This window comes from Silurus aristotelis, assembly GCF_946808225.1.
Source record: "Silurus aristotelis genome assembly, chromosome: 14".
In the NCBI taxonomy this organism is placed as follows: domain Eukaryota; kingdom Metazoa; phylum Chordata; class Actinopteri; order Siluriformes; family Siluridae; genus Silurus; species Silurus aristotelis.
The window spans coordinates 4,570,003-4,582,376 of NC_139587.1; the positions used below are offsets into that span (position 1 = coordinate 4,570,003).

At 39.6% G+C, this 12,374-nt stretch overlaps 2 protein-coding genes across 2 annotated transcripts; one reads left to right on the forward strand and one right to left on the reverse strand.

Moving 5' to 3' along the window:
* The first annotated feature begins 255 nt into the window (after nucleotides 1-255).
* ccna2 (cyclin A2) lies at nucleotides 256-4,859 on the forward strand. The gene is made up of 9 exons (XM_083560641.1): nucleotides 256-512; nucleotides 605-817; nucleotides 1,603-1,840; nucleotides 1,935-2,041; nucleotides 2,122-2,345; nucleotides 2,429-2,633; nucleotides 2,714-2,827; nucleotides 3,029-3,162; nucleotides 3,247-4,859. Exons 2-9 carry the CDS (start codon nucleotides 605-607, stop codon nucleotides 3,296-3,298), a joined length of 1,287 nt encoding a protein of 428 aa, XP_083416767.1. The 5' UTR covers nucleotides 256-512; the 3' UTR covers nucleotides 3,299-4,859.
* On the reverse strand, nucleotides 4,508-11,281 carry tmem33 (transmembrane protein 33). The gene is made up of 8 exons (XM_083560665.1): nucleotides 11,126-11,281; nucleotides 9,638-9,730; nucleotides 9,369-9,463; nucleotides 7,060-7,247; nucleotides 6,847-6,914; nucleotides 6,629-6,762; nucleotides 5,730-5,813; nucleotides 4,508-5,609 (listed from the first exon to the last, which is right to left on the reverse strand). Exons 2-8 carry the CDS (start codon nucleotides 9,695-9,697, stop codon nucleotides 5,480-5,482), a joined length of 759 nt encoding a protein of 252 aa, XP_083416791.1. The 5' UTR covers nucleotides 9,698-9,730; nucleotides 11,126-11,281; the 3' UTR covers nucleotides 4,508-5,479.
* Nucleotides 11,282-12,374: the final 1,093 nt, after the last annotated feature.

A 12,374-nucleotide genomic window follows, 5' to 3' on the forward strand; every position in this document is an offset into this window, starting at 1 on the left:
CTTCCAGCGATGTTCTTCCGCTCTTCTAACGCGCACACATCGCTGTCGCGCCGCTTTTTTACGTCACCATTTTAAATTTCCAATCCGGCCAATCACGTGATTCTTCGCTCATTCTCCCTCTCTCTCAACCGTTCTTTCGGCGAGTGAAAGAGACAGCGAAAGACGTTTGGATACTACCGGCCGCCGTATGTTGATGACGTCAGGAGCCGTCCTGGATTCTGATTGGACCGTTTCAATAGTCGCGGGCTACTTGAATTGAGAAAGTTACAGTGTTCAGAACGGGAGCGGAAAGTGCACAGGGCGCCACGGGAGGCAAATAAGAGACATTTATTCTTATTTATTTTTATTTTAAAAAAGAGGACTCTTGGTTTTTTTTGTAGGATTATGGCGCCGTAGGATTTTGTAGCTCAGACCTCATTTAATCGGTTGTTTTGATTCTTTTTCTGTCTTCCATCGAGGCCGCTGCTGTTTGGATTTGTTTTGTTCTGACTTGGCAACCACGACTTTACGGTGTATGGCGGTTTTCTCCAAAATATACGTACAAATCCTAAATTCCCGCGTCTTTCTCTAAGTTTTTTTTCTCCTTGTTTAATTTTTTTTAAAGATGTCCTCCCAAGGAATCGCGCTGGACGCCGCAGATGCGGTTTACACCGAGAACCAGGAGAACACGCACCCTGCACGGTTACGAGGCACCCACAAGAGCAGGCTGGAGAATCATGAGAACGCCATGCACGCTAATAAAACAAGCACCAGGACTGTCCTGGGTGCTTTGGCCAACAATCCACGCCGGCAGCCCGCCTTACGAGGCTCCAAACAGGTCAGTGTGGAAACCAGCGTGCCTCGGGCTGTGTCCCAAATTACACCTTACTTTATATGAAGTGAACAAACTAGGCTGCATTCTCAGTCCATGTCTACGTTCTTAGCGTAACGCTCATGATTCGGGGATTTGTGAGTGATCCTGGGTTTAAATAAAAAAAAAATAATTCTATAATAGACAAATTTGTTCACCTTTTGTTTCGAATTAATGCCTCTTTTTTGTTTTCATATTAATGTTTTGGCTTAAATAAAATAATTTTAATACTAACCAAACATTTTTTTTTTGCCTTAAATCGAGTCCTAATTTTTCTCATGGGTATTTACCATAATTAATAATCAATTAGCACATTTTCAGCGTTTTCTAATGAGTCTATTTAGTTTCCCTCCGAGTCTGAAAGCGCCATTTTATTTCCCTCCTCCTGCCTCCATTCAAGTGTCCTGGAGGTGAACGTTTCTGTTCATATTTAACATATTTTAGATGCTAATTTACATTTTACTCCGAGAATATTTCATTCAGGAATTGAATTTGAATAATTTTTTCCCTACAGCTAATGAAGTTATTAAAGCATTCATGTTCCCAGCTTTAGTGTCCCATCACAGCAGCCTTCCTAATGCATGTAGATTTTAATCTCAAGCTTTTAGAATTCAATTAATTTACCTAATAAAGAGAAAAAAAGAGTAAAGAGAAGCTGAGCTTAAATCCCACTCAGAAATCACTTCTTGAATCTTTTCGTCTTCATTTGGATGAGTGTGACCCGTTTCAAGTGTGTCCGTCTTTGTTTTTAGAGCTCTGCATCCCAAGTTTTGAAGGCGGACGATTGCAGCAAAAGCTATGTCGAGAAGCCTGTGGCGAAGCAACCCGCTTTCCAGATTCACGTCGATGAGCCGGATGGGGCCTGCTCCAAAAAGCAAGCGTCCGCGAAACAAGCCACCATGGCCTGCTCTCCGTTAACCCTGAATCCCACAGTAACGCGGCTCAGACAGCCTCTTGCTACCATCGACCTGGCCATGGAGCTCAGTTTTGGTGGGTGGAATGACTTTCTTTGTTGTCGGCTCAACCTCATTTCAATGTGATCTCGTTAACGTCCTCCTTTCTTCCCCCATTCTGCCGCCCCCAGATTCTCCCATGGACATGTCAATAGTTGAGAGTGAAGAGAGGACAGTGAATGTAAATGAAGTCACCGAATATGCTGCTGAAATCCACGACCATTTAAGGGAAATGGAGGTACGGGTTCGTTGCTGTGTTTTGCGAGTCTGGAACGCAGTTTCTTTCTCCTTCCTTTACACTTCTGGTTTGTTGTGCAGATCAAGTGTAGGCCAAAAGCAGGCTACATGAAGAAGCAGCCCGACATCACGAACAGCATGCGTGCCATCCTGGTGGACTGGCTGGTCGAAGTCGGAGAGGAGTATAAGCTCCAGAATGAGACCCTGTTCCTGGCCGTGAACTACATCGACCGCTTCCTGTCCTCCATGTCAGTCCTGAGGGGGAAACTGCAGCTCGTCGGCACGGCGGCCATGCTCTTGGCTTCGTGAGTTTACTTTTACCTCATCTCGCTCCCGTTGGTCTACACGTGTGGCTCGGTTCTATTTAAAAGGCTTTTCCTCATTACAGGAAGTTTGAGGAGATCTACCCCCCGGAGGTGGCGGAGTTCGTCTACATCACAGACGACACCTACACAAAGAAGCAAGTGTTAAAAATGGAGCATCTGGTGCTAAAGGTCCTCTCTTTTGATCTGGCCGCACCGACAATCGTCCAGTTTCTCAATCAGTACTTCCGCCGGCAAAAAGTCTGCAACAAAGTGGAGAGCTTGTCCTTGGTGGGTTGAAGGTTTAAATCCCTAATGAATTTTTTTATTTATAAGTTCTGCCTTTCTAAAACTATATTTCCCTTTTTCAGTTTCTTGGCGAACTCAGTTTGGTGGATGCAGACCCCTTCCTGAAGTACCTTCCCTCTCAAATAGCTGCTGCAGCCTTTATTTTAGCAAACTACACCCTGACAGGAGCTTCATGGGTAAGATCTAACGTAGTGTCTAATCAAATGGTGGTTCCTCTCATCACATACTGAGTTGTGTGATTAAAAAAATAGGATGATGGAAACCAACAGATGTCCCCTTTTTTTTTTTCTTTTTTTTTTTTTTTTTGCTGAATCACATTTAGATGTCTATTGTTGACATTTGGAATTATTTAGATGAATATTTGCTCGTTGTTTCAGTCCAAGCATCTGACCGAGACAACGGGCTACACTTTAGAAGACCTCACGCCATGCATCAAAGATCTCCATCAGACCTACCTCGTTGCTGCTCAGCACGCACAGCAGTCTGTCCGAGAGAAGTACAAGGGCTCAAAGTAAGAAAATGGACACTTTCACGCGTTGTTTTCAATAGTATTAGTGTTTGTATGATTAATGGTTTCCTCCTTCTTCCTTCGCAGATACCATGAAGTTTCTCTTCTTGAACCTGTACAAAAGCTGATGTTGAATTGACACTAACTTGTGTGTGGGGAATTTTTTTATTATTTTTTTTCACTCCTCCTCACCAATACAAGTTCCAGACTAACAGGAATTGTGTATCCAGTCCTCATGTTGCATGAACATGTAACTGCAATAAGTCACTGAATCCTTCCTGTATGGAGGACATGGTGAAATTAGCATGTGTATATTTTATATGCAGTCCTGAAGAACTGCTGTTTTTATGCTTTATGCATCCAGATCTTTTTGTACAGTAGGTAATCATTTAAAGCATTTTTTTACTTTTCCCCATTGAAAGCAACAAGTGGTTTTCATACTGATTTTGGATATTTTTTCCACCTTCATATCTAAATAAACCACTTTTTTTTCTATAAGACAATCATGTGTTTTTGATTTTTAAGGTGCAATTATGATTTATACCATATGGGAAAACTGGGAACATGGGTGGTGTTTAAAATCCAACAGAAACCCTGATAAAGCCTTAAATGTTAATACGTTATTCGGCTTTAAAGCTGGCTTCGCTGTTCTAAGTCTTTAATTTTACGATGTCCATGTAGAAATACATCTAATGTGCAATGAAATGCTCCTGTAGCACTTTAGAATGTTTTCGTTTCTGTGGTGTTAATTTCTTTTGCTGGTCAAAATATAATTTGCTGTCTGATAACTACAACTGAGACCAACAGCCAATCAGCTTTCTGTTATTAGCACGAGTTTCACTGGGATTGTGCCATAGTGCAAATTTAGCATTATATCGTGTGGAAAAAAAAATGGTTTTTGAGCTTAGTTAAAGCTTAGTGTTTTTTGTGGTCATTCTAAGATTCTTTTTAGAATGTTAATCAAAGCGCTAATACATGCTCTTAAGCTTGGTGTTGGCATTTATATGCAGCATGTCCCTTTTTTGATCATTGTTGCATTGGAAACTGCCTCCTAGAAATAAAGCATTATAGTGGCTTTGCTACATAAATTTATGCTAACTAACATTTCCTTGTTAAATCTAAAATCTTCTCCATATACTTCAATGTTCAACCACTTGCTTTGAGGTTGGTCTTGTTCGACTTTAGTGTAACTGTCAAGTGGCAGCAACTGGTTATTGTATGTGTGCAAAACTAAACATTTGACTCTAAATGGAAAAAAAAAGTCCAAGAATGTACTCCAATTTTTTATTTCACCTGTAAATTCACCTTGAAACCACATTGATTCCATATCCAGCTTTTTCCTTGACAATTGTATCTCTAAACCATATTTAATCCAAAAAAAATTACACTTTAAAACAATAGAAAAAAAAGCAGTAAAATGATATATAGCCACAGTAGGTTACACTTTTACATGAGTCAAAAACCCAATTTTCTTCACAACTTGTAGCCAAGTGGTGCATTCAGCGTAAAAATCCTACTGGGACTGAATTAATTTTTTCATTCACACAAACTGTTAAACAAGTTAATAAATAGAACTAAAAAAAAAAAGTTTAGGTTTGCCTCAGAAAATGCTTTTACGCTAAAAAAAATTCATTCGAGGCAGCATTTTAATAAGGGAGTTTATGATGTAATTATTAAATGTTTTAATTTTGGTAACAATTTTTTAAAAAGCCAGTGTTTGATTTCTTTTCCTACAGACTACTGCTAAAATTAACCAACAGGGTACATTCTGATTTCAAGACAATCCAGCTGTACTAGTCATAAAAAAATGTTAACATAAGACCATGAAAACAATAACATGTAATTACAGATCAAAATCTCTTTTCCCTGCAGAGGAAGTGCTAATAAACAATATATATCTAGCAATTATTTACTCTAAGTTAAGCTTAAATTATTTGTGTTCCATCCACTCCCATAAGAAAAGCATCCATACTTAGTAGTAATTTATAAATAATCCTTCAAAAGTACTGACCAAAGAGCTGTTGAGATTTTACAAAAACACAGAGTGTATAGTGTTTGCTGCTCTTTTTCTGTCAGCCTTTTCAGATCGGTCGAGGTTCTCCAAAATAGCGACCGTTTTCCATGCAGAAGACGAAATCAGCAGGACGCCGAGGGCCAGCACTCAATCATCATCCGCCTGCTTAGAAACCTACGTTGGAGCAACTTTCTCCCAGCTAGACATGTTGTAGAAAGCTTAAATGAGAGTGTGTGTGTGTGTGTGTGTGTGTGAGTGAATCCGTGTGTGAGGCCGTGCCGGAGTGTGTGTTGATACACAGTGTAGTTAGACTCCTGTAGGGGCCAGACGGCTAATGAAGGCAATGCTATTGAGACACATTCTCCTGAAGAAGGCCGGACATGCAGGTTTCATCACAAAGTGCTCCAGGAGAATCCGCAGCTCTGTGAACAGGGTCCTGATGACGACAAAAAAAAAAAAAAAAAAAATCAATCCCAGACCCACAGTTTAACTCCTACACAACCACACAAGTAAAGAAACAAAACAGACTTGCAATTGAGGGTGAAGGAGTGCTTACCGACAGTACGGGTTTCGCCTGGAGGCATAACGCAAAGTCAGGAAGCGGTAATAAATAAACGGTTGCAGCAGGCTGCCCTGCCCGCTGAAAAAATAAAAACAAACACGTCACACTAAATTCATACCTTTATAATGAATAACATTTCATAATGTGCAATTATAGGAAAACAGTTTTTTTTTTTTTTTTATTAAAATGGAGAAAAATAAAATCAACTCAATCACATAATGTGGTGCTGTGATGTGGCTTGTGGACGTAAAGCCGAAGCAATCCTTTACTTGGTAAAGAAAGCCACGTCGTTCTTTTTATCACTTTATAATTTCATTGTTGTGGAGCAGGTTTCCCCAAACTACGTCCAATCGGAACGGCCCTTTGAACATATTTTGAAAATTTTATTTTAAAATAATATTTACTCACATATCTTTATTTGATGATAAAAGGTTGGCTTTAAACAAAAAAAATTTCCCTTAGTTATTAAATAGAGGTCAGCTGTCATTACAAGAGTGGCCTCTAGGGGGACTCTGACGCAACGTGCTGTTAGGTTTTTTGTTTTTTTTGTTTTGTTTTTACATGCAAGACTACGCGCTGCATGGAGAGCGCTAAATTATATTGATATAATATAATAATTATTATAAATTAATCAAATTTTTTTTTAGCACGTTTTTATAATTCAGTACTGGTTTTTTTTTGTTATAAAGTTTAGTACTATTTTACATGGTGTTTCTTTAAATTTTTTTATCTATCTATTTTACTAACTCAGTTGATTAATAAGTGATCGCCAAGTACAATCCAACCTAGCTATCGGTAAAATCAGTCAACCTCTAGTTATTAACAAAGCCTAATGATTTGTAAGATTCACCCACCAGCCTTTTTTGTTTCCCCTTCTTTTAGTTTTTTTTTACCTGAAGAGCATGAAGACCGTAGCTGGCATCAGGAAGATCTCATTGCAGGCGATGAACTTGAGAATGTTCTGCTGATTTGCTGTGAGTTTGTTCAGAAAGTTCCGTACGAACATCAGACTGTCCGGTCCGATTGCCTAAAAACGTACACCGACAGCAGAGTGAAAAAAGAAAAAAAAGAATCTGTTTGAACAATGTGTGTTTACGGATAACTGACTTACATCGAGAACCTTCTTCGTGTATGTGGTGGCATGGAGCAGTGAGAAGAGAAACACTGGGAATATGCTCACTGAAAACTGCTGTTAAGGATCAAAAGGTTCATGAGATATTTCCCAACACTGGACTTTATTTCTTTCATTTTAGTCTCAGACAGGCAAAAAAAACAAAAACAACATTAGGATGCATTATAAACCAGACATAATAAAAGAGGATACTGGTGATAGGGTAGGAGTTGACCAGGATGAGCGAGTAGAGGAGGTAATGGCAGCTGTCCTCCTGTAATGCCTGCGAAAGAAAGGCTCGGCTCAGCTGGAAGTGAGGAAGTCTCTGGTGCAGACGCAGAGCGCTGGTCAAAGCATTGGCCAAGAGAGCTCTCTGGTAGAAGTTAGCTGCTGCTATTGGTCTGAGAGAAAACAGGAGATCATTTAGCAGACATACGTAAAATAGAATTAGCTCAGTGTTAACATAAGGCGAGTACACGATCAGGGCATTACAGTAAAAAACAATGGGCTAAATTTGTCACGCTGGATAAGAGTAGAAATTTCAAATACAATTATAAAATTACAATGGATACGTCCTTATTCTATTCATGCTCCTAATAAGACCAACAAATGTGCAGACCTGCAGTAACTACAGGGGAATTAAGTTGATCAGTCACACCATGAAGTTATGGGAAAGAGTAGTGGAAGCCAGGCTGAGAGAAGAGGTGACCATCTGTGAGCAACAGTATGGTTTTATGCTGAGGAAGAGCACCACAGAGGCATTATTTGCTTTAAGAATGTTGAAGTATAGAGAAGGTCAGAAGGAGTTGCATTGTGTTTGTGGATTTAAAGAAAGCGTATGACAGGGTGGAGAGAGGAGTTGTGAGGAAGTCAGGTGTGTCAGAGAAGTATGTGAGTGTGGTGCAGGACATGTATAAAGACAGTGTGACAGCAGTGAAGTGTTGCATTAGGAACGACAGACTGGTTCAAGGTGAAGGTTGGACTGCATCAAAGATCAGCTCTGAGCCCTTTCTGTTTGCAGTGGTGATGGACAGGTTGACGGACGAGGTCGGACAGGAGTCTCCATGGACTATGATGTTTACGGGTAATATTGTGATATTGTGGTGAGAGTAAGGAGCAGGTTGAGAAGAGCCTGGAGAGGTGGAGGTACGTGCTGGAGAGAAGGGGAATGAAAATCAGTAGGAGTAAGACAGAGTACACATGTGTGAATGAGAGGGAGGGAAGTGGAGTGGTGTGGTTGCAGGAAGAAGATTTGAAGAAGGTGGAGAAGCTCAGGTACCTGGGGTCAACAGTGCAAAGTAATGGAGAGTGTGTTAGAAGAGAAGTGAAGAAAAGAGTGCAGGCAGGGTGGAGTGGGTGGAGAAGAGTGATAGCAGGAGTGATTTGTGAAAGAAGAGTATCTGTGAGAGTGAAAGGGGAAAGTTTATAGGACTGTGGTGAGACCTGAGATGTTGTATGGATTAGAGACAGTGGCATTGAATAAAAGACAGGAGGTGAAGCTGGAGGTAGCAGAGCTGCAGATGTTGAGGTTTTCGTTGAAAGTGATGAGGATGGACAGGATTAGAAATTAGTTTATTAGAGGGACAGCGCATGTAGGACGTTTTGGAGACAAGGTGAGGGAGGTGAGATTGAGATGGTTTGGACATGTGCAGAGGAGGGACATGGGGTATATCATTAGGAGAATGCTGAGGATGGAGGAAAAGAAAGAGAGAGAGACCGAAAGAAAAATAATAAAAAAAAATAAAAATCTTATTCAATTGTTTAAAAAATAAAAATAAATAAATAAAGCACTGTAATTAGAGACGCACAGTTTGTCAAGTTAGGGCTGAAAGCGACAAGCAAACTGCCTCGGGTGCAGAAGATTTACAGTTCACATATTTATTGCAATAGAAATGGGCCAAAATAACCTCCCCTTTTATTCCCTTACTGTACATTTTATGCTCCAAGCTGTCTGTGCACCTGACCTTTTATAGAATTTGGAGGTTGTCTTTCTGCAAATATTTAACATATCTTATAAGAGATAAGTCAAGCGTTCCTCACATGGCTTAATATTTGACTGTTGATTATAAATCCAGGAATTACATTTTCCCTTCGAACCAAAAGAAAGCTAAAACAGTTCCTGCATGAGGATACCCCTGTGCACAAAGCTAGCTCCATAAACATATGTTTTAAAAGGGCTGGAGTGGAAGATCTCCTGCTATAGAGCTGTGAACCCAACCCTACTGAACATCTTTGGAATAAATGTGAACACTGATGCACCCCAGGCCTCCTCATATTACCTACATCAGTACCTGTCTTTACTAACACCCTTGTAGCTGAATGATCACAAATCCACTGGAACACGCCGAAATTTAGTGGAACATCTTCCCAGAAAAGTGGAGGTTTTTTTATAACAGCAAATGGAAACTAAAATATGGAGTAGGATGTTCAAAAAGCACAGAGATCTTATGGTCACAATCATTTGTCTGTGTAGCGTAAGACACAAAGTGAAGTCGGTGCTACTTCCATGGTAAATGACTTACCCAAGCAAAGGAAGGATGAACATTATAGAGCAGTAGACCGTGAAGAGACGCGAGAGCCACATGGCCGTCTCCAGCTTGTTATTCAACAGGAATTGCTGCAAAAACAACAAAAAAAAAACCCCAAAACATTTCTCATTTTAGATTCTGGATTTACAGCTTCAATTCATTATTTTTGACACTAGTTTTTGGAAAAAATACTACAAAAAAAAAAAAATAAAAAAAAATAAAATAAAATTAAAATCAGCAGGAACACATTTTCTGCCACTCACTGCAGGTCCAGTCTGTTGGGGAGGGGGAGGAGGGGGGTTTTGTTGCTCTGTGTCGGCCATCTTTCAGGAAACAAACGTGTCTTGATCTTTACCCTGAAAAGAAAAAAAAAAAAAAAAAAAAAAAAAAGAATAATGCTCACAACTTTTCTAATAACATAATTTAATACCACTATTCAACATTTTCAGAAAATGTAACCTGCAATTACATGCAACTCAACAAAATGGAAAACTATGTGGATGTGAATCCATAACAAAAAAAATCAAATAAAAATGAAATATAATAAATGATTATCTATAATTATAATAAAAATCAATCATTATAACTCTATAATAAACTGGGTCTAGACCTGAGTCTGATGAACTACAGTCAATTGCAAGAAAGAAAGAAGAAATGAATGAAAAACTAAAGGACGCAAAAAAAAACGAAAGTAAGGGGAAAAACTACAAACAGAAGAAAAAGAAGAAAGGAGTGTAATAGGACATTCAGGAAAAAAAAATTAAGGAAAGAAGGAGGTACATACGGTGTGTGTAAGAAAAAAAAAAGAAGGAAGGACTTAAGAAGGGGTGAGTAAGTAAGGGAGAAAAGAATGAATGAAAGAAAAATTTGGGTAAACGGAGCGAGGGAATAAAGTAAAGAAAAGGGTAGGAAGGAGTGAATGAAGGAGAGAGTAAAACATGGGAAAAGAAAGAAGTGTGAAGAAAATGAATGAATAAAGTATGGGGGGGGAAAGGAAGGAGGAAAATAAGTAAGTAAGTAAAGAAAGGCAGAATGGAGATAAAGGATTTTATAAAAGAAGGACAGAGGGAAGAAAGAATGATGCATAGGAAAAAATGGAAGAAAAGAAGTATTGGGAAAGAGGGAATAAGGGAAGTAAAGAAAAAGCATAAAAGAAAGTAAGGAAGAAAAGAAAGAAGGATGAAAAAGGGAAGGATGGAAGAAAGTAAAGAAAAACAGGGATTAAGCAAGGAACAAACGAAAGAAGGGATTGTGGAAAGAAAGAAAGAAAGAAAGAAAGAAAGAAAGAAAGAAAGAAAGAAAGAAAGAAAGAAAGAAAGAAAGAAAGAAAGGCTATAAAAATGAAAGGGAACACAACAAAATAAATAAAATTACATCATTTAATATCATGTGAATAACTTCCTCTTATAATGACTGAAATAGAGCTACAAATCCGTCATTTTTAATAAAAACCAAAACGCCTCAGATCAGCAGACCTGCTACTTTTAGATCAGTTTACTTTATATTGGGACATCAAACTAATTATTTAATGAATTGATGACTGTAATAATGCTGAGTTTCATCATATCACCCCTAAACCCTGTTCTCCACGCCAATGCGGATCATCAGTGATGGAAACGTCTAGAAAGGAGCTCCGTTGCTGGGAAGCTAGCAAACCTTAACCACACACTACACACCACTTAATGATGTTTGTTTCGATTTTTTTTTAACACAAAACCCCCTTTTATTAAAACGTCCCCACCTATAAATACCTGTAATGTCTTCTTTATCAATCTCAGGTGACTAAAACTCGACCGAGCGGTTGCTAACAGCTACGTCTCAGAATCAGAATGATTCACAGGAAACGCGAAGGTCAGCTGACTTTGAGCCGTCACTTCTTCTACTTCTTCGTCTCTTTTTTTTTTTACACAGGTGCTCTGGCGCCCCTATTGACAAATTATATATTTACAGCGCTCATTCTGCTTCTTTCAGCTGCTTCCATTAGGGGGCGCCACAGCGGATCATCCGTCTCCATACCCCCCTGTCCTCTACATCTGCCTCTTTCAACCCAACTACCTGCATGTCTTCCCTCACCACATCCATAAACCTCCTTCTTGGCCTTCCTCTTTTTCACCTTCCTGGTGGCTCCATCCTCAGCATTCTCCTACCGATATACCCCATGTCCCTCCTCTGAACATGTCCAAACCATCTCAATCTCACCTCCCTCACCTTGTCTCCAAAACGTCCTACATGCGCTGTCCTTCTAATAAACTAATTTCTAATCCTGTCCATCGTCGTCACTCCCAACGAAAACCTCAACATCTTTAGCTCTGCTACCTCCAGCTCCACCTCCTGTCTTTTACTCAATGCCACTGTCTCTAAACCATACAACATCTCAGGTCTCACCACAGTCCTATAAACTTTCCCTTTCACTCTCACAGATACCCTTCTATCACAATCACTCCTGCTATCACTCTTCTCCACCCTGCCTGCACACTTTTCTTCACTTCTCTAACACACTCTACATTACTTTGCACTGTTGACCCCAGGTACCTGAACTCCTCCACCTTCTCCACCTCTTCTCCCTGCAACCGCACCCCTCCACTGCCCCCCCTCTCATTCACACACATGTACTCTGTTTTACTCCAACTGACTTTCATTCCTCTTCTCTCTAGCACGTACCTCCACCTCTCCAGGCTCTTCTCAACCTGCTCCCTACTCTCACCACGAATCACAATATAATTTAATAAAAATTAAAAAAAACAATAAAAATTAACATTAATATATAAAATAACATTAATTCTCCAGGCCTTGACCTTGATTCATCACTTGCTTTGGATAAACTAATTGTTTACACATAAACTTACTTTCTTTGGATGTTCTAATTATAAGAGGAGCATAGAGGGTTGAGAGCCTTGCTCAAGGGCCCAACAATGGCAGCTTAGGAGTGCTGGGGCTTGAACCCTCAACCTTCAAATCAATAACACTGAGCTTTAACCACTGAACCACCAAACCACCAAA